This window comes from Coturnix japonica, chromosome 33 (genome assembly GCF_054131305.1).
Source record: "Coturnix japonica strain WE chromosome 33, WE-NBRP24, whole genome shotgun sequence".
NCBI lineage: Eukaryota > Metazoa > Chordata > Aves > Galliformes > Phasianidae > Coturnix > Coturnix japonica.
The window spans coordinates 908,349-933,815 of NC_140695.1; the positions used below are offsets into that span (position 1 = coordinate 908,349).

The 25,467-nt window shown below is 40.6% G+C and overlaps 1 protein-coding gene and 1 long non-coding RNA gene across 2 annotated transcripts in view; one reads left to right on the forward strand and one right to left on the reverse strand.

Annotated features, from left to right (window-relative positions):
• LOC146755312 (cytosolic carboxypeptidase 4-like) overlaps positions 1–25,467 on the reverse strand; it is a 279,729-nt gene that overhangs the window by 116,590 nt on the left and 137,672 nt on the right. Inside the window, exon 5 of the mRNA XM_085525716.1 lies at positions 25,234–25,410. Coding sequence (XP_085381842.1) covers positions 25,234–25,410 — 177 coding nt within the window. The remainder of the gene's footprint in view (positions 1–25,233; positions 25,411–25,467) is intronic.
• On the forward strand, positions 438–3,979 carry LOC146755314 (uncharacterized). Its single transcript, XR_014938147.1, has 3 exons — positions 438–594; positions 765–856; positions 2,007–3,979. It is a non-coding gene; the product is annotated as an uncharacterized LOC146755314 (long non-coding RNA).

Consider the following 25,467-nt stretch of genomic DNA (forward strand, 5'->3'; position numbering starts at 1 on the left):
TGCAAAAACAGGACTGGGATTATCAACATCACCTTTCCAAGAGGACTCCTTCAAGCTGTGGATCCTCACATGGAAGAGCCCTGACTTTGAATTGTCTGTGCATGCTTTTTCACTACTTAAAAAAATAAAGACCCAACAAAAAAGTAACACATCAAGGGCCTACATAGGAGTAATCCGGTGTAATTACTGGTAGTTTCTCACAAGCAGTGAGATGGCAAGAGACCAAAAAAAACCTCCAAAACCACAAAAGAGTCACCGAAAATAACCCAAAGAAACTGCAAAATCCCTCATCTTTGGCATTTAGTGATCACATCATGTGTTACTCCTTAATGCTATCACACCAGGGGTTGAATCAATTGCTGAACAATTGCAGCCTTTGTCAGTATCAGCCCCGTGTGCTTTTGAAGCACAAACCATTTCTGCAGCTAACCTTCTGACAAGAACTCCAATCCCATTTCCAAGACTGTTTCCTTAGCAACTGCCATAAGTCCGTGCTCACAGCCCTGGCACCAGCCACAAGCACAGTGTGTGCTCCACACCAGCATGGCCTGCTCTTGACCCTTCACTCGGTGTTTGTTACTGCACATCTTACAGGTAACAGAGCCCATATATTATATATATTATATATTATATATATATAATATACCAGTAACTGATAACAGGGGGCTGAGCTCCAGTCTCCTGTTTCTTAGTAGTTAGTTTTGTTTTGCCTTCTTTAATTTGTTTATGTTTCCTATGTAAGGTTGCACTTATAATTTCTCTAGGATCTTCTGCACAGCTGAGAGAAATTGGGAGCCAACAGCATGGAGGTGGATGGAAAAAAGAGGCTTCCCAAGTGACCATCTACAGCTCCCTTGTAATGCTTTTTTTTGGTTCATGTTTGTTAGAGGCCACAAAATGTCTTACAAGGCGAATGCCTTCACTTCAACTCCAGCAAGTCCAGCATGTACAAATAAAATCTAACATTAAAGCAGCCCTATCTGATAACAAACACATTTTCCTATAGTAACCACATTGAAATTCTGCTTGTTTTCTCAAACTATATGAATAAATATGAATAGGTAATTATAATAATGAATAATGAACAAATAATGCATTATTTTGAGCTTGTACATATACTGAGTGGTTGGACAGCTAGATAAGCAGAGGACGTGCCTAGAAGAGCACACAAACAATATGAGAAAACAGAGCCTCCCTGCCAGGCGTAGACAAAGGACTCTGGAGATCTGACTTCTGCTCTCAGAAAGTCTCTTAAATATCTTTAAAGCAGTCAGCAAATCTCTAACACCATTTCTTCTCCCATCCTAATCACTGCAAGCTTTGCTAAGTAAGAGCCAGGTGCAATGAACTATAGTAATTATTAATAATGGGAAGAAAATAGATGAAGAGGCTTAGAGGAACCAATGGTCATTAATACAAAACAACGAGGGCCTAGCAGCTCTACATAGATTCCTCACTTCCATTATTTTACTTCAGAAGACATTTTAGTGTGGCAGTTACAATTGGCAGGTGGAAATGGTGACATTTCTGAGCAAAAATAAGTCACTTCCACAGCAAAGGAATTATTCTCTCAGGGGTAAAAAATACAAGGAACATCTTGGGGCTTTCCCTGGGGTGTATCTTAGGGTCCTGTTTCCAGGATCCAGGCAGCACACTAAATACCTATCAATCCAGGAGATGCGAATAGTGACAGTGCTAAAACTCAGCCTGTGGGCTTACAATTCCCCAGGGTTTTATTCAGGATATGAAGAGGCCTTAGGAAACTATGAACAGAGAAATAATAATAATAAAAGTATAATACACCTGAGAAGCCTCAGACAGTAAGTGCTCATGCTCTGAAGTTAGCTGCTTTATGATGGACCCATATTGCTTCGAGAACAGACAGCTCGGGAATAACAGCTGGAAACCTCAGCTAGAACATTACAAGTTAACACATTTAATTCACTTCAAACACAGGCAGTCTTTTATTTTCCAACTCAGACAATGCTCTCCCTCTTCTTCCTCAGCTCTCAGCAGAGGCAGGAGCTGGAGCTGCATTGGTGACTACCATTAAAGTGAAGATGCTGACAGAACTGATGCATCAAACTAACAGCATTAATGATATCTGCCAGCAGTGCCAAGAGCTGGTGCTCTGGGTAGAAACCAGCCCCTCCTGCCTTGCTTGAAATTCTTGAAATTCTACAAGAGATAAAGAAAGAGAAGTGGTGAACTTTTGATTTTGGTTAAGAAGCTCCACAGCAGTCAAGCTGGATTGTTTCTACTCACAGTGACAATATATAACCCGTTTGCCACTACCATGCAGGAGGAAGCTGTTCTACCTGCCATCAGGTCCTCTGCAATGTCCTGAACTCTCAGAGACCCTATCTTTCCCCATCACAATCCTACATGGCTCCATCCTCCTCTGGAGGCATCTGTATGAGAAGCGGAGTGCAGTGCAGTCTTCCAAGCCAGCAAAATCTAAGCAAAGTCTGAATCAGAAAACTGTACCAGAAAGCTGCAGACAAGATCATCAGTCTTAATTAGTTTAGCCTCATGGATATGCTAACAAAGGTATTCTTCTTTGATGATCAGCTCATATCTTTGCATAGTTTCTGCTTTTCATAACATGAAAGTGCCAGTCTGGATCAGCATTGGCTCAATACACACATTGCTGCGCAATACAAATATGCCCACTGGTCCCCTGGGCCCCCTCATGCATGTCTTTTGAAGACATAATGTTAAAGGATAACAGGTTTATAGTTTCCTGGCTGTTATAAAGAATAATGGAACTAGACATTATTTGCTAATCTCTTCTCATTTTTTCATACCACAGCAGACAGTATGGTAAGAGACATCACCATGCTCTAATATCTGGATGTATCTGTATATATGATTTGGTGGGAAGAAACATTCCAGAGGAACTCAACATGGCTAATCAGATGAATTAAATGAACACAACCTATTAGCTCTTGGTCTAGTTAAACCAGTACATTTGTTCTCTGCCCAAACTGTTTTTATCATAACAGGGCAGTGAGGTGTTCATCTGCATCTCCTAAATGACACTGTGTCACAGTAATAGGAAACACGGAAGGAGGGGGAAAAATAAGAAAGCTATTCCGTGATTTATCATTTGGCCAAGATAATGGCAATAAAAATTCTCCTAATGAAAGTTGATGAAATTATACCGGAAAAAGAGTTCATTCGCATTCAGCACTGATGCATCAACTATATATTCACAACTAAATGCTTCCAACGTCTCTCAATTTACCTAAAAACACATCACAGGCTAAGAGACAATGTAATGGGAAAACTTCGTTATTCATTACTCATATGCTTTAAACAACCCCACAAGCCAAAGGCAGCGATAGTTTCATAACACAGATATTGTTGAAGGTGGAAGGACTCCAGAAGTTAAATTAGAATTTTCTCTCTCCACCAGGGTAACAAGAGCTGCAGTTAAACTGGAGTTGAAAGATATTAATAAACACAAGTAGACAACAGATTTCAGAGCCATCATTTTTCTCTTGCGTTCAGAGAAAAGGGATCTTTGGCACACAGTACGGTCACTTTTGGGCACTGTTCAATCCTTGAGGCAATATTTTTCCCTGCAAACTTACTTCCAGTCAACACATACACACACACATGCAGAGTATACTCTGCATCTCAACAGCTTTACACATGCACAATGGTTATGCCCTAAGGCTGGGTATAAATAAATTGGCAGTCTGGTTTCCCACTAATTCCATCAGTGAGCTCTCCATTGGAATACTAATAGAAACTACTTCGAGGCTGCACAGGACAAACCACACAGCTGAATGAAACATTTGGTGCCTGCAGATGAAATTTTAGCCTGGGCCAGCCCCAAAAGATAGTGTCCTTTAAACCCCTGTGAAAGAAAACATGCTGATGCACAATGGGGAACCAGCTATTGAGATGAGGACAGTAGGGAACAAGCCAGTTTTTCTCATGGCCCAGAGATCCCTAAGCAGTAGGTATGACATTCTAAACAGACAAAGTTTAGGGGACAGAAATTTGGGCCAAAAGATTTCAAAGGGATTAAGCAAGCAGAAAAGGCTGAAGATGGAGAAAAAAAACTGGGTAGCTTGAATTTCTAGAAAGATGAGAGGGGTTGAGTTAAAGACAGAAGATAAAAGGACTGGAGAGATAAAAGGATGAGAAAGAGGGAGGGGTGGTTGAGGTCAGTGGATGCTGATGTGGAGGAATGATAACAAGAGGAAAACTAATGGAAACCTCAATCCCCATCTCACTGTTGGAGAGGTGTGCTTCGTTATGAATGCCCATCCTCGCTTTCCTCAGTACTTTGGCTACTAGGTGAGGAAACAAGGCCCAGCTTGCTGTCAACCCTCCCTGAAAATCTGCTGAATTTAGCTGATGCTCTGATTCAGCTGGGACTGAGCAAACTTCTTTGTTTCGTCACAAGATGGGTTATTGATTTGTCATTCAAACGGACTCTTTCCCTGGCTAAAGATGCTACAGGCTAGATTGTTCAAGGGATGGAGGAAAGCAGATCAGAGAGCAGAAAGAGGCCTGAAAGGCCTGTTTGTAAGAGAACTGAGGATTTAGCAAATGGTAAAACTGGTTGTCAAGTTCTACTTATTCAGATAGCATAGATAGCCAACCAAAGTAAGCATAAAGATGGGGATATATTCTCATCACCCTCCCCCAGAGACTGCACACTCACACAGAGCAGTAGTGGTTGGGTATGGAATGCTTCCATACTTGCTGGATGCTGGTGCACCTCTTTCGCATTGCTTCCTGAGATGGAAGGTAGTACATGGTACCAGAAGGTCCAGTTTTGCCAGATCACTTCTTGGGTATCACTGGGACCAATGCATACATTTATGTGGGGCATAACTGTGAAAAGTGGCTGAATCAGGAATAAAAGATGGACAAAAACAGAAAGCAAAACCAACGTAGATGAGCCATAAAGAAGGTCCAGAGGGCAAAGAACAAAAGTAGTGGGAATTGTCAGTATGTTTTTGTTGTTGTCATTGTTTGTTTGTCAGGAAAAACAACAACAACAACAAAACAGAAAATAAATAGAAAAAATAAGTGCTAATTCTTGAAAGAAAACAAATAGTGCTCCAGATAATTAACTCTCCTACTTGGCAGACAAGAAGAAGAAATGGGGAAACTGTTCAAGGTCATACAGTGATTCTGGGGCAGTGTAAGAAAAGAAAACTACTTTACACTGGTGACAACCAAGTGCTTTGTTCAAGAACATTTCTGTCTTTAATGCAGGTTCCAGTACTGGCAACAGGTTAACTGCTGTTACCCCATCTGACTGTGCCTTCAACATTCATCTGTAGTCTACCCACGGCTTTCTCTCACTCGTACACCTTCTGCTGTGTGAACTCTATGGAACCTGGAACAAGTCACAGCCAGGTTATAGCCTGAGGTGCCTGAAGATTAAATGTGAGGTGGAGCTCTAAGTACATCTGAGAGTCTGTGTCAAATGAATTAGCTCATAAAAGCAGTCTGGGAAAGCAAGAAGTTGAATTTTTGCAAGTCCTAAATTGGCAGTTTAATCCCTGGATCACTTTTCCTCCCTCTCTACTTCCACTTCTCTGCTTGTATGAATAACTTCAGCATACAGAAAAGTGAGCAGACTCCAGGCCCACCCAAGCATTTTCAGCTATGAGTTTAACTCATTTGGCCATATTTCACCGTGGGAGTTAAATAACTTCCTAATCCTGGCTGGTGATCACCACATGCTTGGCAACAAAAGGATTTATGATGTTTATTCTGGCTAACGTAAATACAGATGCTATTCAGAAAGCGTCTAACCTGTTTTGAACATTCTTAGTACAGTATTTGTCTCCACAATGTCATTCACTATCAGGTTCTCCTGGTTAATTATGTGTTATATAAAGAACCAATTGTATCTTTTCATGAAATGCCCTCCATATTGTTCTATGTTACACAACACCTTGTTATTTTTCTGTGTGGCTTTAAAGCAGAGCAAGTATTTATAGTTACTGGGAAATTACAAAGTAGATTTTATTTTGAAATTCACTATACTATAATCTGCAATATAGAAAGCTTTGAAGCCTTTCCCTCTTACTCTGATAAAACATATGCCATTCTGCCCATCCCAGAGGTGATGAAAATATGTATTGACCAAAATGACACAGCAACACTAGTACGCTTTTCTTCCCCATACAAAATAAGACCCCATGATGGATCATGGTATCACTTTTGCACCAACATAATGATTTAGGCACTAGAGTGCATTTAGAAAGAAGCCAGCACAGCATGACCCAGACATCACAGCATGCTCCAGCCTGATAGCTGTCTGCCCCACAGGATCTCTGGTGCTCTGTTCCCATGCTAGCACATTACAGACACAAGCAGACCGGCAAAGCTGCATGTTGGCCTGATAGCAACGTTACATGGAGTGGAATTTAATGGGGTGGCGAGTTTGCTTCCTGCTATGCTGCCACCAAATATCCACATCACTGTGAAGCCTCTCCCCAGCACAGTGCTGAGTGTTACTGCTGAGCTCTCTGCACTCTTTCCCTTTCTCTCTCAATAGCTCAAGTATCACTAATACTCTCCCATATCGAATCTGCCTTCCAGGCCACTGTGTGCTTCCTCTAGCCCCCCCTTTCATTATCTCTTTTGCCTTACAAAGAAAATAACTCATAACAGACAAAGCAGTCCAAAGGAGGTACTACCATTCACGTCTATAGGGATATTATAGCATCTTCCAAGCCTACATTTTCTCACATACACAAGCATCTTACTCACTTTCTTCTTTATTGTTGCTGCTGCACATGGCACAGATATCTTTATTGAGCTGTCTTTCTAATCGCTACTTATGTTTTCCTGAACAGTCAGAGCTAATTCAGAACCCAACCATGTGTTTGAATGCTTTAAACTATTCCTTCAAACATGCTTTACCCCGCCACCGTCTGTATTTTATCTTCCATTCCCGTAACCACAGTCTTGCTGTCCTCCTTCCTACTGTATAATTCATATCAGCTGCAAACAGTAAATCTTAGCATTTTACTGTTCTCCTCATTTCTCAGTCATTAAAGAAATACAGACCAAAACAGAGTGGTAGCTGGAGTCACCTTACTATCCATTTCTTCCCACCCCAGTGATGATTAATACATCCCACCTATTTTTCCAGACTTTTAAGTAGATTTTCACTATACAAATGACCCTTTTGTGCCTCACCCCAAAACTCCAATCCCTTTGGGATTTCTTTTGGGTGAGGGAAACTCTCTTCTCCTTAGTTCTGACTTAACTAGGATGTCCACCAATGCTGCTCACTTAAATATGAGTCTTAACAAATGACAAACTTTGTATACTGCATCTCCCTTCACTCATGCCATCAAGGCAATTAACTCAGTCACTGTGCTTCCCTGCCCTTGTGTTTCTCGTAGGTTTTTTCTTTTTTTGGTGGTTCTCAACCTCTGGAGTAAATTTTAAAACATAAGGAATCAGAATGAGCACATTGTTTAGCATGTTTGAGATGTCTGCTATCTACCCCACTGGCCATTATTAATGATTTTACCAGTTTGAATCTTCAGTTCCTTTGTTCCCTTATAACTCTTACAGCAATAAAACCTGAGGTTTACCTGATTCTGTGTGTTGTAGCCTTGGTTGAATATAAAATAACACCGACAGATAACGTGCAGACATTGTCTTCCTGCATAAAACAGCCAGAGTGGTTCCACAGCATTCTGCTCTGTGCCTGTCCTGGCTGCCTACCAGCTCTGCCAACATGCCTGTGGCCCCAGGACAGCATAAATAGCTCCAGCATGCATCCAAATCTCAGCCTTCACAATTCCTTATTATTCCAGTCCTGAGGGTCCACTGTTTCCTTCCAGAGCCTTTTGATTATGCCTTGGAGCATGCTTCTTTTTTCCAGATCTAAGTCTGTTCTATACTAAATCCCTCATTTCCTCTGACTCCTGCTTCCATTGGCACCGGAGCAAAACTTCTACCCGATGGCAGTCCCCTTGCCTGGGCCACGCCACACGCCAGCTCCTGCAGTTAAATTGCCATGCACATATTCACAGATCAGCCCAAGACCTTCTCTTTGTTGGTCTCCTTAAACATTTACTTTAAACACGTCTTCATAAAGAGACTCATGAGTGAGAGGTAAGGGCACAGAGCCATCTGCAGCTCTGAGCCTTCCTTTCTCGTTTCTCAAATTTCACATATATTGTATGGCTGTCCCCTTATACTGCGCCTTTTCCCCTATATTATGAAGGATTTCTCATGTCAATTTTCTATCTTTTTTCATTTCACAAGTTCTCTTTGGTTATCTTCAGCCAGCTGCCAAAGCTGGTTTCCCCACCTAACACACTTCCAAGTGATCAGTGACAGTAAGCAACTACAATTCCAGAATTCATTGTATTAGCACTTCTAAAGCAACAAAGGAACCATTGATTTCCCAAGCCAAGGATACACAGGAAAGCACAAAAGGCATACGTGCCCAGTTCAGATCAGAGAGGAAAGAGACACACTGTTTGGTGAGGAATCCAGCCTGGTAACTGCTCCCTTTGAAGGTGAAGGATGGGAGTACAAAGAAGGGGCTTGTTGGCTGTGTTCTAATGGGTGTTAGCATAATTATTCTGATACAGGATGCTTCTTGCAGCTTGAATATGTCAGAAAGTTACCTTAACAGACGTATTTTACCAAAAGGCCCAGGGAGAAAGAATGATCTTTTTACAAGAAGGTTGGGTTAGGAGGGACATCCTGTGAAGGGTCTTGGGAATACAGACCACACAACCAGATGCCAGACATCAAGATAAGTTCCTCCAGGTGAAACAGTTGCCACCAGCTGCTAACCAGGATTTATAGGTCTGCGGAGTCCAAAGGCTCACTTTATTGCCAACCCAGATGTCCGCTGGTACAAGTAGTCTGATGGCTGATGGGGTTTTTTTAAACCACTCTTTTGGCTGAGAATACGATTAGTATCAAAAGAAAGGAACCAGCAAACAAAAACAACAGAGATCAAAACTGAATATTCTACATTATTACAGCAGATATGAGCCCCTGTTGCTTGCCCACAAGGAACCTACCAGCAGCATGAGCTCAGACGTTTGGACTTGTTTACCAAGGATGAGTGTCAATTAGACACAAACTTCTTCAAACCACCTATAAGCCTTTACTGCTCTTATAATCCCACCAGCAAAGGCTTACTTTAACTTCTCCACTTACTGTGCTTTTGGAAAGAAAGAGAAAAAGAAATCAGGTGTTTGAAGGCTGTAAGGAACAGACTGAAGAAAGGGAAACAAGATCAGAGAGACAGAAGTAGGGTGAGGGGGAGGCAACTATCTCTATCAAGTGGGATAACTGATGTGACTCACACAAAAGCAGCTTATATTTCCTCTTGTTCTGCAATGAGTATTTCCACTTTGTCTTTTTCAGAGGAGACCAGCCAGAAGCAAATGCACAGCAGCTGAGTAATGCCTCAACCTCCAGAGCATCATGCAAAAAGAGAAAGACATGTAGGCCTCAGAAGAATAAACTAAGTTTCTCTGAGTCTTTGGAGACCTACTGACCGTTCACAGTGTGACGCAGGCAAACCTGTATTAACAGAGAAGATGCTGACTCCAGATTATAGGCTTTCAAGACTTCTTATCTTGCAGCTGTACTACCTGAGAAAATTTGCATAAGAACAAGCTGCCTCTTTCTTAGAAGTCTTTTTCAACCTGTTTTTATGATTTCCACTTAAAACGATAATCCTCTGTTTGTGACACTGCAATCATTTCTACTACAATCAAGTGTTCCATCCAGAAGGAGGATTACTGTCTCGGTTTGGGGAAGTAATATGGACCTCAGAAAGAACAAAGCAGCCAGTTTACAAGCAAATGACCTTGATAATAAAGAAAAAAAGAAAACAAGAGCGTGTATGATCAGATCTGCCTCTTCCAAGAGACATCTGATGCACTTCAGGCTCACAAGAACTGGTATTTCCTCAATATGTTCATACAATGGAGCTGGAAAAATTGGCAATGCCTACCTTCACTGTGCCAACCCAACATACACTCAGATTTTTCCTTAGACAACCTACCAACGTTTTAAATGTGAACACTGGAGACACGTATACAATAAACCTAGCACAGTACACAACGCCATGCATTTAGCACCATGTCTTTTGAGGAGGAGCATCGCCTCACATGGTGCCGAGTGTCAAACAACTGTTCTAAATCATTGCCACTGGCAGCTGCTCTGAAATCCAAAGAACAAACGGTTAAAATAAATGAAAGCAAAAGCCTTTTTCTTTCTCCCCCCAAGAAGATAATTTAGCATGACTTTCCACAGAACAATTTGCATGGGATTACCCACAATACACTGCATTATGGTAATACTCGACAATCTCTGATGCATATTAGACTGGCAGTGTTAAAAATCTGTCAAAGGAAAAATAAACGATACGGGAAAATGATGATGTAAGACAGGACAGTAAACACTCTGCACTTGTGTAATCTGCCAAAATTCACTCCAAAATTGGCCTGGGAAAGAGAATGAGAGAGTATTGCGCACTCGGAACAGCTTTAGGGAACATTCCCAACTCAAGCAGAAAACAATACCTGACTGAGACACGGACGTAATCACAGAGGAGTGGAAAATACAACAGATCCGAATGAGGAGCTGAATAGGAAACACGGAGTGATTTTCTTCATTTCTTTGATTTCCCACTGGGCAGTAACCTGGAGGGAATCTTCCCTCTTGTTCATCCAAAGCAGGTTCGGTTCACTACCCTTCACTACACACGTTCACTCAGTCTGCCTTCTGCTCCTCTCCAAGCCCCTCTGTATCTTCTTCTGATGCTGCTGGTGATCCTTAATGGACTCTGCACAGTCTCTGTGTTCAAAAGTGTTTGTCCCAAAACAATGAGCCCCAGAGCTGTATTAGTCGCAGAATCCAAACTACCAGCACCTCCTGCCCTCAGCCATGGTTGGCTGCTCAGCCCTTCAATACACTTCACCCAGAGAACAGGGACGCTAAGGATTTCTTGCACCGACCTCGTACTTTCCTACATAAAAAAAGCTGCAGGAAAATAGTATCAAATGAACTGATTTTGCCAGTTCCATGCATCATGTTCCTAGTAATTCAAGTAATTGTCTATCACTCCTCAAATCCCTAAGAATCGTGGAATTATAGATTCTTAGCTTAGGTTGGAAGGGTCCTTAAAGATCACAGAGTTCCAACTGTCTGCCATGGGCTGGTTGCCCCCACCAGCTAAGGCTGCCCAGGACACTAAGACACATTCCCCCAGGACACTAAGGGGGAATGAGGCATAGGTTTGGCCAAGAGGTGGGAAAGAGAGAAGTAGCATTTTCCATGTGGGTTTATTCAGTAATTCTCTCACCACTAAGTTGCAGAAAATGGAAGGAAAAAAAACCACAACAACCAACAAACAAGCAAGGGATGAGGCCAAATTATATTGCTGAAGAGGAGTTATAGAGATTAGTGTAGTAATTAATCAAGACAACCATGTCAGCAAGGGTCTGACCTTTATTCCTGCCCTAGTAACAGCTTTGTCCCCGATGACTTTTGGCTTGCATGCTAAAGCGATTTAGATACATCCCTCAATTAATGTCTTCCTATGCCACAAAACGTAACCAGATTGGTTTAATTTCTGCAACACCTACGCTGAGAAAGATATTACTAAAAAGCTGTAGAAGAGTCAAGGAACATGTGCTGCGTTCCTTCCAACACCTTGATGAACACTGGATGAACAGAAGTGAAAATACTTTACAAGGAATAAGGCACTTCCCCTCACTTTACAATGCAGTAGGTCACACCAGCTTAGACAGCCTGTACTGACAGCAATTGCCTGCTTTGTTTTGCTTTCCACCACCTTAGCACCCTTTGTGTCAATACATATAAGAACTGAGCTGCGCAGTGTGAGGAGCCCACCTTACCCTTCTGCTCCAATCTCAGCTAGAAGAGGAGATGCGAAACAGCCTTAGAAGACATCCATCTCCTCTGCACGTGGAAGCCCACAGGACAGCAAGGCACACATCCATAGACCCCAGCACTGCGAGTGTGCTGCCTGACATCAGGCTTCATTGCAATCCTATACACCACACTCCACACCTTTAATTAGTTACAAATGCAAAGGAACTGAAGGACAGATTTCCCACCTAGCTTTGCATTTATTAAAAGGTCACCAAGGAAACATGATTTTTTTCCTGTGAACAGACATCAAAAGCTAATGAAACCTGAACTTCATCATTGCTGTGTACCTTTTCTTTTCAGTTTTCATTTAGAAATGAACTTCCTTTCCCCTTCACGAGATAATCCAGGCTCCCACAAGTGCTTTGCAAGAATGGTTTGGCCAAAAGGGTGAGTTATGCATCCCTTCCTTTTTCTCTTTCCACTGACAGCCATGAAACAGTGTCATACGACAGAGGAATGACACACAGCACAACATAATTCTAGCTGTACGTAGAAAATATAGACCTTAAGGTAGCCACATGTGCTATGCATAGATGCACAAAATACAGACATGTATTTAAAGCAATAAATATGCATGTCAGTTGCACACCTTTTGTGTTCTGCCTAAAACCAGAAATAAATGCATGCATACAAACATCTTTGGGCACAACTTCTTCCAAGTGCAGCACACAAACACATCCTCTAGTGTGCATACAGATGTTCCCCTAGCTACTGCATTGAAAAGAACAATTATGCACATCCCATAACTCAGTGGCAGTAACATGCCATTGCCACTTGTGTGCTCGTGTCTGTATTCTAACACATACCCTACCTCTATGCATGCGAGAAGGCTGGGAATCAATAACCACTTACAGCCCTTCAATCCAACACTGTCAACTTTGTTCCCCTCTGTTTATAGTGACAGACAAGAAGAGTGAAGACAGGGGACACATCAGTATGCAGCGTAGGAGAAGTGGACACTATCAGCATAAGCAACAGACAGGAGCTACTGAATTCAGTAGTGGCTGCTCTTGCCTCCTGCAACAAGCAGAGCTGCCGCTGTCCCAGAAATCTGGTTTATTCCCAGGAAATTGATGCAACCAGATAGAAGAAACCAGAGCAATAACCGAGGGCCATTTTCCTAAAACAACATAATTGTACAAAAAAAAAGATTCGGAAAAAAAATTCAATTCTTATTTGTTTCCTAGGTCTGAGCAATGATCTTGTCTACATAACGATGCACAACATGCTCGGTATAACACCAGAACAACTCGATATCATATCCTGCAGAGAAGACAGCATGAAACTAAATATACTTCAGACACAGCAGGCTACCTTTAAAAATTGTCAAGTTGCTTCGTTGACCTTTTAAAGGGAATGAACATACAAATGCATTACATTTAAGAGCAAGTCAATACCTCAATGAATTTCAACCAATCCTGCAGCATGTGGAATAACCAAAAAGCTGTTGGTCTGACACGAGCTCTAATCATGTACCTCCATCAAAGCTCACAGCCTCACCCACCCAAAATGCTGTCCAAGCATCTCAGAGCTACTCGGTCTCAGCCTACAACATGGCCTTGGTTTTACAGTCCTGAGTTTCTCACTGTATCTATATTCAGAGATCTTCTGCATTATGAACACGTCCCATTACGCCAGGCCTGAATCTCTCCTGGGCAGAGATTGGCATTAATATAAATATAATTATGGTCATTTAATAAATGTATGATGCATGTCACTCTATCTCATTAAATTAACAACAGGAGTGAATTTCGTATTAGTCGTGACAAGGCCCATTTTCAAAGCTGACATTTAATATCACTCCCCAGCATAATCATACATCAGGCTTCACAAATTAAAGGATTTGATGTGAGCGAGGGATGATCAAATACATGAAACCACAGAACCAGTGCTGTAGCTTGCTGCAGATATTCAGCCTATGTAATACATTTACCTACAACTGATGAACCAGCAGAAATTCCAGCCATTTCAGTGCACACGGGGGCTCATGAAAGCATTCCTGATTTAGAAAAACTTCAGCACTTTGACCTCTGGAAGCCCTTCCAATCACCAAAGACAATGGCTTGATCAGAAAAGCGACCTTTCGGTCACTATTTCAGAGCCAGTCTGAGCTGTTTTCAGACTCCATTTACTTCATTCTCCCTCACTAGAAAAGACAAGAGGGCTGCTCGCAAAAGGTCACTGGGAAAATGGTGTCCAGCTGCCTGCTGCAAACTTCCTATGCGCCATCAGACTGCAGGGAACATAAAGCCCATCACATAGCTCATCCAGTGCTTTCATCTTTGGTGGAAAGCAGTAGTATTGGCCACGGTGTTGACTTTAGGTGCCTGTTCACCCAGGTGCAGGACATCTGAAGGTTGTGAGCAAGGTATTGTGTTGCTCAAGCGTGTTTATGCTGCGTTACAGAGCTGTCTCCCTTTTTCCCATCACTGCCAATTGGCGATGCATGCATGCATGCCCTGGGCCATCACAACATGGCTGTACAGCCCATTCTCCCCAACCCAGATGACAAGTCAGATCCAACTCTATTACTTCTCAATGCTGGGAAAAAGAACACAAGACAGACAATAATACAATGGAATTGAAGGCATAATATAACAGAAAAAGAAAGCGGCAGAGGAAATATCTTAACAAGTGCTGGTCCTCCATTGTTTTCACACAGAATTAGCATTTCAAATCAAATAAACTACTTAATTCAATTCTCAGCTCCCTCACAAGCTAACAGCATTTTATATTTATCTCCAAGTCAGAACAAGTCTTTCCACTTGTAGCCTGCTGGCCATCAGCTTTTAAAGGAATACTTCCCACTGAGATGCTAACCGTCCTTCTGATCATGTGGCAAAAACATACACATACTTAAAACCCTACTTAGTAAAAGAAGTCATCTCTACCAGGAATAAGCTACTGCAAAATGGACAGTGTTTCAGGGCTTTTTATTCCCATTGTATGTAGCTGTACTCCTCTCACAGACTCATTTGCAATATCGTTTTCAAACTCATTGAAAATCGCCTTTCTCATTTTGTTTCTGAGTGAATCTCTGATTCAATATTCTTGTGTAAGTTCACCTGCTACTTCCAGCACCACCAAAGGAAACTTTTCGCAATAGCCAAGAAGAGGTGGCACGCAGTAAGAGATTTGGTTAGGAATACTTTGGGAAAAACTTATTTAATCCAAGGCAGAACTTAATTGTGAAGTACACCAGGCTTCAGGCGGCTCTTCTCAGAAAGAACTCCTTGGGGTTTAGGTTACATTTCTGATCAGACGTCATAAGAAGAATAGCTTTTTCTTTTCCAGTCATTGCATTGAATTCTTTTTTACTGTCTTTAGTAGCAATTGCCATGAATTTTCAGTTACTTTCTTAGCTTCCCACATCTAATTCCTACATTACTTTGGCTGATACCCTTTTTCCCCTTTTTCTTTTGTTCACAGAGAATTAACCTATGCATTTTTCACCTCAGAATATCTTGATCATGATTAGGTAAATGGCCTCTACCACTGTTTACTCGTATCTGTCAGAATCTCTAGTAAACAATTAGTACTGGCAAAAAGGAAACAGACTAAAAGAAGTGAAATCCACCTCTTGACAATCCATCTATTACATAGATTCTTCATCAGTGTTATGATTCACTGTCCTCTATGCTCTAATTATCACCTTCTCTTTACTATTATACCAAGATGGGTTTTAACTAAATGTGTTCTCAATTCTTAATTAAGCTTTTTTTGGGATATGTAACAGAATCTATTTTAAAAACATTGGTTTTAAAATTTATAATACCTCCGTAATCTTTTTTTTCTTTCTCTTGTGGTCTGCTTTATTTATAATACATCCTCAGTCCTGGACTATTATCCCATATTAAGGGAAAAACATACATGAACACATGTTAATAGAAATGATGCGCTCTGCCCTTATTAAACGTAATTGGGTCATGATCACTGGTGTCTAGGTAACCACCAACTCTCACACCGAAGATTATTTCACCCTTTCCTATCATAGTGTGGTCCAGAATAGAGCTATATTGGATACAACATCTTTTGTACTAGAAAATAATCATCTGTAATGTTCGGAATCTGTAATAGAATTTACTGCTGCCTACACAAAATCTCAGGTACATAACACCTAGACAGAAGTCTCTATGACCACTCTCCTCTATGACCACTGGAAAGCAGTTCGGTTTATCCATCATTTACACAACCATTACCTTTCCATCTTTTCTTCCTTCTCTCAATTTCAGCTCTAAAAAGTTGTTAGATAATAACAATAATACATCTTTCCTTTTCACCAAGAACCGTACGTATCCCATGACACACAACTGCACTCATTTCCACATGCATCATCTAAGCTCCTCTTGGTATCATATTTGTTTGCTTTAAGAAGAAAGTGTGACGCCAAATCACACTTACACTTGTTTATTCCTTTGTCCATTTTTCTAAGTGGAACTCGCTTATGATAATTACTTGGTTGAAAATATTTTAACGATTCCTTGTCTCACTTCAGCAGCTATTCATCAAAGATTAATATTCTATACTCCAGAAGCTGCCTGTCTTGAGTGTCTGAGAGTAAAAGAAATACTGCAAAACATCAGCACTTGGATGTCTCCAAATTCTCCTTCTCTCACAACTATGAGTAGCCAACAACTTCTTTGATCTCTACTGTCTTCAGCTCGTTCACCTCTCATCTGTCCCCACTTATAGTATGTATGTGAATCACTTTTTAATTGTCCCTAATGTCTGCATTTCCATAGGCTGTGTGCTGTAATTTCTCTTTTCTGACCATGCATCTTCACTTGCAGATAGCCACCATCTGGCATCACATGCATCAAAAATTTCTTCCTTGGACAAAAATTAGAATATAGCAGGTTTCTCTTTGTCATCCATATGTGGTATACAACAGAGCCTCTTACCTAAAGATAAGCCATGAAGCTCCAGAAATATCATGTCTAAACATATTGCCTTCTCTGCCTCATAGATTACCCAGCACAAGCAACCTCTTTCATCTGTAAGTTTATCACATTCAGAAACACATATTTCTCCTCCGTTATTCAGAATTAAAGTGTTTGCAATTCAGTTTGGTTTAATTTACTTTGGAAATGAGTTAAGCCAAATTTAATTAAGGCCACCTTAATTCTGCTTCAGAGTGTTGACATGTGGCTTAATGTGGTTTAGCACAGGACTTTCCACTTGCTCCTTTAGCTAATTCAGAGGTACTTACCTGCACATTCTCATACAAACTATTATAGAATTCAGCCTGTTTTAATTAATTATCAAAACAGAAAGGTAACTTGGTTGCATTGTAAGTATTTTTAAGAGAAGAACCTGCAAGTTACTAAATCTCTCTTTAAACCAACAGAGAAAAAACTAGAGTACATCTGAAAATAGCAGGCAGACGAATTCAAATTCGTACAAGGAAATAATATTTAGCACTTTCTGATCCCTGGAACAAAATATCAGGGGACCAGATGGATTTCCAATCATGTGATGCTCTCAAATCCAGTCTGAATTCTTTCTTCTATGAAAAATCTTACACAAACACGAGGGTTTGGTACAAAGCTGCCTATGTAGTATAGGAGGTCAAAACCAGAAGAGCTGATGGTTCTTTCTGGGACCATAAGCTGAAATAAGTGTTGTGGAAGAAGGGAAAGAGGAAAGACAATGCTATCAGTACAGGAGCTTAGCACATATGAAAAAAAAATATAAATCTCAATTGGGAACATAAAAAAGGAAAGACCAAAGAGACAAGAACTGGATGAGAAAAAAAAAGAAGAAGAAAGGATGCACCTACAGATTTCAAAGTTGGCAAGAATGAATAGAGTTAGTTTGATTTCTTTTTGACAAGACCAAGGGACCTACGATTGGATCATCCATGAATAAAGACAACAGTGGATGTGGCAGAGAACAGCAGATTAAAGAACCTGGGAGCTACAGCAGCTGTGAGAAGTACAGTGCAGAAATCAGTGGAGGGACAGAATGGAGGAGGAAGTGAGATTAAATTTCAATATATAGTTTACATTCAATATTGGACAGCATATCCAATACCACTAATATCACTAGTATGAACTAGTGGAGTTCACTGCTGCAGGAAATCCCGTGTGGGAAAATATTACGAAAGGGGACAGAAAAGTGCCATAATTATCAACAGAGAAAGTTGCTCATTATCATTACCACACCCTCGAAATAATCAGGCCTCATGCTGCAGCATATGAAGCAGAAAGGAGGCAGGTCAGGTGGGCCGGTAGGATTATTTCTTCTTTTCCATGTCTTAGTGTAATTGAATCAGTTGCACTACAGCCTGGTTTTGTTCTCTTAGGAGCCACGAGGAACCAAACACTGTATGAGACAGGATACCTGATCATATGGACCAATGGTCTGATCCAGCATGGCAAATGTTATGATGCTAAGAGGGGTAAAAATCAATCTTCGCAGAAAATCCTGTGTATAAAAGACTTTGAAATTTAGATGCTTCTAAAATCCATGCAGAGTAAAAGACAAACGTGGCTCCTCTAGCCTGTGCTTTTGCAACCTCCCATTCTTATTTGCCATGCCTGAGGAGTTCATGATTAGACTATGAGCTTCATCAAAGGGCAATTTTCAGCTGCCAAATAGATTTGTACAATAAATCCACATGGGACCAGATTAACAAGCAAGAGAGACATCAGAAATCAAAAACCTAGCCGCTGTAATTCCACTGAAAACTTGAAAGGATGATGTGCAATGATATTTAGACTTTTAAAGAGACACTGCCAGAATACTACAGCTAGTTTTCATTAGGAATTTTGCTTTTCTGTCTCACATCCTTCCCAAGAGTTCTTTTCATTAGCAGACTTAAATCCCACTTATATTCAAGGCTGCACCGTTCAGAACTGTTCAGTGGGCTTCAGAAAGAGTAACATTTCATCCAAAGTGCAGCATCTTTTCCATGCAACCATAAATTAATTAATTGCAAATGAATTTTTTGATTCTAACATCTAAGTTGTCTGGGTTTGCAATGTCAGCACCTGGGAATCTTCGATCTAATCCCATCCACAACTCCCAGAAAATGGGTATGACTGAATACTTGCATTTCTGATTCCATGTAGTCTGGCTTTTTATTTCCTAGGGAAATAAAAAAAAAAGCTTCTAGGGAAGCAGCTCGATAACTCTTTCCAATCTGTACCTACTACCACCTTTCTTCCCAAGAGTATGGGAAGACTGGGCTGCAACCAAGCATCTAGAAAGGTTTAGAAGTAGTTGAGGGAGAAAACAAACAAACAAAACAGGTATCAGCTGTTTATGGTATATTGGAAGGGGAAAAAAGAGAAATATCAGCATTCAGAAATGTACAGAATCAAGGTAACATCTGTTTTCCTTTCCTGGGTCCCACAGAATCTGCTGTGTTCCTTGGTTTAACAAATAAACCAGCTGCTAACTAGGAGATGCTCACATCATTTGCAAGTAAAAGGAAAGAAACGCAGGGATTTGTTGGAACAAGCCCTTTAAGACTAAGCCCCAAACAGAAGTGGTAAACATCAGAGCTACAGCAACTGATCGATTATATACAGTAGTGGAAAAGAGTTGAGAGAAAGAGGGGAGCACATGATGGCTCTGCTTTGCTGTTCCAAATACATCCATGTCTAGTGTACCTCCACAGAACTAGATGCTTCCAACTCTGCAAAGTCAGATCTACAATGACCTCATCCCATCATTACTTTCTGTTGTGCTGAAGAAAAAAAAAAAACAAAACCTAAAAAACACCACTAACAACAAAACACAAAGCAATTACAAACCACAACAAGGGAAGGAACCTGTTCTCCAGTTACACTGACAGACAGCCCTCGATAATCTATCAACAACAGAGACAAAGGAACTGATTTAAGATGCTATTACTTCCAAAGGGCTCAGATTGTGCTACTCTGTTTATTTAGGAGTTGGAGAAGTCGAGATCCTATTTGATCAGCTTTGAAATTGGTTCCAAAAGGCTGAGAAGTCAGCTGATTTTTCATTTCTCTGTAGTTCAAGGCCATATACATTTCTCCTTTTGTTTATATCAACAAAATCCGAGTTAGGATATAACACTCATTTTTTCTGCCAAGTCCGTGGAGAGTTCTCATCCAAGACTTTGCTCATCTGACTCAATCCAGCCTAAGAGGACCAGAAAATACAGGTTTGTGGCTGCAAGCCACAAGCCCTGGTGCTGTGCTTGCAGACTAATCATTATGTTGCTCTGGCCATCCAAGGAAGATGAATGCTCACCGTCTCCTGGTTGGTTTGCTCTTTCCCATGTGCCTTTGCTCATTTCCTAAATGCCATTAACCTTTATATCGTTGCATTAAGTGAAATCATCAAGACTAAAAGGTACCATTAGAATATCTTGAAAACTGAATCACAATTTACTGAAAAGGATTGGTGGGCACAAAAGGAGCATGAAAATACGGAAAACAGGATGCAAACGTTTGCAATGGGCAACAACTAAAGAAAACACAATGAGCAGAAAACCTTAATTTAATCCTTCACTCCTTAGATTACTACAAGATAACTATTTGTTTTTCTCTTATACTTCTCTTACAATTACAGCTGCTTCCAATTTGAATCACTTTGGACCAGAACTGGAAGCAGAACTATTTAGAAAAAAAAAACCAAAAAAACATTCTTCTATATTTCTTAGCATCTGCTTTTGAATGACGTGCCCAGGCCTCAGAGGGTTCACTAGATGCACGTTTTAGAGATGATTTTTTGGATAGAAACTTCTGGATGCTTGTGAAACTTACTCATACTTAGGAAAAGTGTAAAACGTGGGAGACAATGGAAACCAGAAATAGGAAAAGCCTCAGATTTCAAAGATGATGTAAACAATTTACTGGAATGCTCATCAGAAAGCCCAGAATAAACTCCATCTCTTTTCATTTCCCTTCTGCAAGTACTTATCAAATACGCTCTGTGGCAAGAACATTGCTGCAACCATTTCTGTTGGTGCCTGAATACTGGCATGAGTCCAAATTAAAATTATTTGCAAGTTTGTGCACTAGGCATCCAATTACAAGAATGATATACAAGAATATCATTGCTTCTGTATGCCAGTAAGACAACGTTATGCGACTGCAAACTCCCTCAAAACAACCCAATTTCTGACTATCGACTGTAATAAACTGCTTATGAATAAGGCATACATAAAAATTCCACAGAAATATAATATGTGATACGCAATAATAAGGAAGATAAAGAAAATCTTTCATTGCCTATAGATAACTATAAAGAAACAGAACTGCAATTTCAGGGACAAATGATGTATTAGTAACAATTTGGTTATTTTGGACAGAAATGGGTCAAACCAGAGCAGTCCACCTCTGAAAGAGTAGCAAGAGGAAAGGCTTTCATCTTGGCATACTGCTTTATTTCTGCCACACTTTCACGGCAATTCACTGGTTCATTACTTGTATAAAATAATTCAGTAAATGCTAGCCAGGTTACAGGGGATGGATAATGGCAGCTCTTCCCATTTATTAGACTCTCATCTCTGCAGTTACTGTATAAGGGGCCAGGATGCAGAGCTTTTCATCCAGTTCTGCTACCCGTTTATCAGCAGCTCCGTCCTTTTATCCCTCAGCATTTAAGTACTTCCATCTCCGAAATACAAACTATTGGCTCTTATCTAACAAGAAAGTTATCTTGGTTTTATGCCAGTATAGCATAGGAAAAACAAAAAGATGCAATTTATTAACCTTCTAAACAGAACGAGACAGACTTCAGCAAGATGGCACATGATTTGTGGAACACACGTTACATGACTAATGTCACATCCTCGTTCACACGAAGATGGCTCACAGAACCTTCAGGGACATTCACTCTCACAATTTATCTGGGGTGAGTTTTGTAGAGATGGGGGCTTCTAATTGTTAGACAGGCCATGACTTTTGACAGTTACTCTGGCCAGGCTCCACCTGCCAATTGCTGCCGTTACATCAGGCAGAATTTTACCTCTAATTTCTCCTACTGTAAATGACTGGAGAGAATGCAAGCAAAATCAAATCAAACCAACCAACCAACCAACAAAACAACATCAGTTTTTCCTCACCTCTAGCTTGCTTTACCAGTTCAGTGAATTGAGTAGTTGGACTCAAAAGAAGAAAAACTTTTCCAACATGAAGATGGGTTCTATGGAAGAGCGTTCCTGAAATTCCCCAAATCCTCCTTTCAAAGGTGTTTTGAACAACTATCAACAATTTCTTATGAACGTATGGCCACTCTGCTCGGTGCTGCTCTCCCTGATTCCATCATCTCTGCAAATGGATGGCTTTTCCCTCTCATCACGTCGGATAATAAAAGTTGGGGCATTCAATTCCCCTCATTCAGAAGCATTAGACTGGACAGAATTAATTTTTTCTCTTGACTCTCCCAAAGACTTTCTTCAAAAAGGGATCCACGTCACCAGTAAAATCTCCTTCAAAGGGTACTGTCAAAATATCTGGAATAATTTAAAAACTCATTTGTTACTCCTTGTTGCGTGTATCCCTTTGAAGCAAGAAGCTGAAGTCTATTTACATCAGTACTTCATCTCCTCTACCAGGCACAACATGTCAAGGAAAATGCCTTTCCAACACCACATGTACTGAGAGAGCACGGAGCTGAGTTTTGAGATTTGCCATGTTTCTACTATATCTGTTTTGGAACGCAAATGTATACATGGCTCAAAATACATCAAACTCGTAGGATGGTGAATACAGTTAGTAATCTGAACATCCCAGTGCAGTACGTTACTACAGGCGTCTTAACTAGTCAGCCAAGAATCAAGAAGAATAAAGTGTAGTACAATAGGATATGGTAAAACAAAGAGCTATGCCAGTTTAAAAATGAATCACACTGAAGAAACTTAGGAGAATATCCATATGCGTCAGTGCAGATTTGATTCTTTTGGGCCAATATTTGCTCCCGATTGTACTGAATAGAGCTTTCTATGGCACAGCCTTATATTCAGTATTCTGCAAACCAAATAAGACAAGATGGCTCAACAAAATCCTGCAAAAGGAGGACAGTAATACAAACCTGGAGGGCAATAGGTCCAGTGAGGGAGTTAATACAGACTGCATTCACACTGGGAGAGAAATGATAGGCAGTTTCTGATTACTTTTTGATTGTGAGATTGTAAACTGGTAGAAGTAGGAAGGAGAATTCCTTGTTGAAATGGACTGCTTTGTTTTAGGCAGCTTTCAAATGGAGACACTGCTGTTCTAAGACTCAATTGGACAATCCAGACAAAATCAAAGAGAGTCTGGATTTTTTTTCCCCTTCTTTTCTTCTTCTTTATGTTGAATAAAACCTTAGATAAGATCAATAGTTTCTTTAGTTTTATGTTTCTCTTCCTTAAGGGTAGATGGCTTATTGCATTTCCATTGATCACACAGACAGGGAGATTCAACAGAGACAAGTCATCTTTTCTTTTGCTCTCATTTCTGCCCTCCCCCCATACCCATTTGAAATCAAATGACTTTTAATCGAGGCTGGGGTCACAACTGTTTCTCATTTACATATCACTAGTAACAAATTCATGCCTTATTTTTCACTCACTAAACTGCTTTAGAAATGAAAGTCACATTTCTATACATGATATGCCACACACCGTGCAATCGAAAAACTTTAGGAACTTCTTTTCTGGGCCTCTCTATCAGACAGGTTACCTCAGCCCTCCTACAACATTGCTCTGTGGTGAGAGGGGGCTTACCTGACAGCCCTGTGTATTTAATATTTAAGCTTCTTACAGTCTCTACAAAGCCTTCCTCTGTTTTTTCCTAAATCCTTTGCAAACTCCCTATCAGATATGTGCAACTTCAAGCACAAGAAGTTTGTATCTCAGTTTACAGTCAGCAAAGCAGCTACATTCACCATTATTTTCACCATTTTCAAGAAGGAAGAAAGTCAAAGATCAGGATCCAGAACTGCTACCAACACCATTAGAAGCCTGACCACCAGCTTACTGAGTGGTGGTGCACTTGGGAGAACGTTGCATAAAACATTTTAGATCTGCTGGCACAACTTATGCAAACTTGGGTTGAAAATACTGAAGGAAGTAGAGAACAAATCATTAGACACTGATATAACCTGATGTCCAACTGCTTTTAGATGTTACTCAGATTATCTAGGAAATGAGTTAAATTCTCCATGGAGATCACTAGGAGTTTTGCCACTGACATTAGTCAAGGTAGAATTTCTCCCCACTGTCTGAAGGAAATTTAAAACCCCACACCACAACCTGTGGTACCTATTGCACCCCATCAGCACTTCTCAGAGTAGGGAGCACTAGGTGTAATGCTCAGGGCAGTTATATTCTCTTTCTTTAAACCATCTTCAGATATTTCTTCTGCCTTTTCTATCTAAGAAATGATGTGAGTATAGTAGAGCACTGTTAAAACAGTAGCTGAGTACTTGCTGGCCACATTCTATGGAATGTAAAAGGATTAACATAGAACTTGCAAAGAATAATTTGAACGTCTTATTAATTGTTATTTGTAACAATGGCTTTTTCCTTAAGGGTCTTTTCGGATCCTTAACCACATATTAATGCTGTATAGATAAGGATTGCTCCCTAGTGGGAGAAATAAGGTGGAGCACAGAATCCCTTCCATGGAAAGCAACAGGTTTGGGAAAGGAACAAAAAGAATTCACCAACTGAGCAAGTGGAGAATTATGTACAGCTAAATACAATTACCAGAGCTCAAACCATGTACTTAAAAAGTGCCAAGAGGCTCCTGTCTCTGATGCACTCAGCACAAGTACAGCCCTTCCCACAGTATCTGGAACATCATTTGGTAAGAAATTTAGCTCCATTTAGTTCACAGTTAAAGCTGTGGCTTCAGCTCATAGATGAGCTACCTTTGGCTGTCAGTAACAAACTCCAAGTGCAGAATTCTCAGTGCAGGCTCTTAAGTTTAGCCAAGCAAATGCCCAGATAGACTGCAACAGGAAGTGTACGACTCCTAATATTCATGTTAATTACCTCAGATCTACTGTGAATACCATTATAAAGACACAGTCTGTATCATCTCAAAAACACTCCTTCATTCAGCTCAATATTTTTGGCATTAGACTGGAATTTCTTTTTATTTCACTGTCAAATGAAACCTCGTAGCAAGGAACCTACTTCCCTGGCATGGAAGATTAAAAGTGAAGGATCGTGGAAGGATTTAACTGAGAAGAAACTCAGTAGAATGGCTACACTTATATTATAGAAGGAAGCTGGCAATACCAAACAGCATAAAAACAGCACTCTCTATTCTCCCAAGCTCATTAGACACACATTAGAAGGAGTGTGCCATGTAGTTCTTTGGAAGAGGTACTTACTTTGTAGAGACCATGGCTGCAGCCGCAGTACGTGCTCTCCATGGTGTAGCTCCTCAGCACACCCATTTCTTGCCATACCACCACCCGGGCTGTTGACTCGCGGGACTTTTCTACAAGGAAGCTGCAGCTGTTCATGACAAATGCAGGGGCCACTTTGTCCAGGATTTTAGGAAGAGTCTATAAGAAAGTATCAGCAATGAGAAAATGAATCAAACAGATGTACATGCATTTATA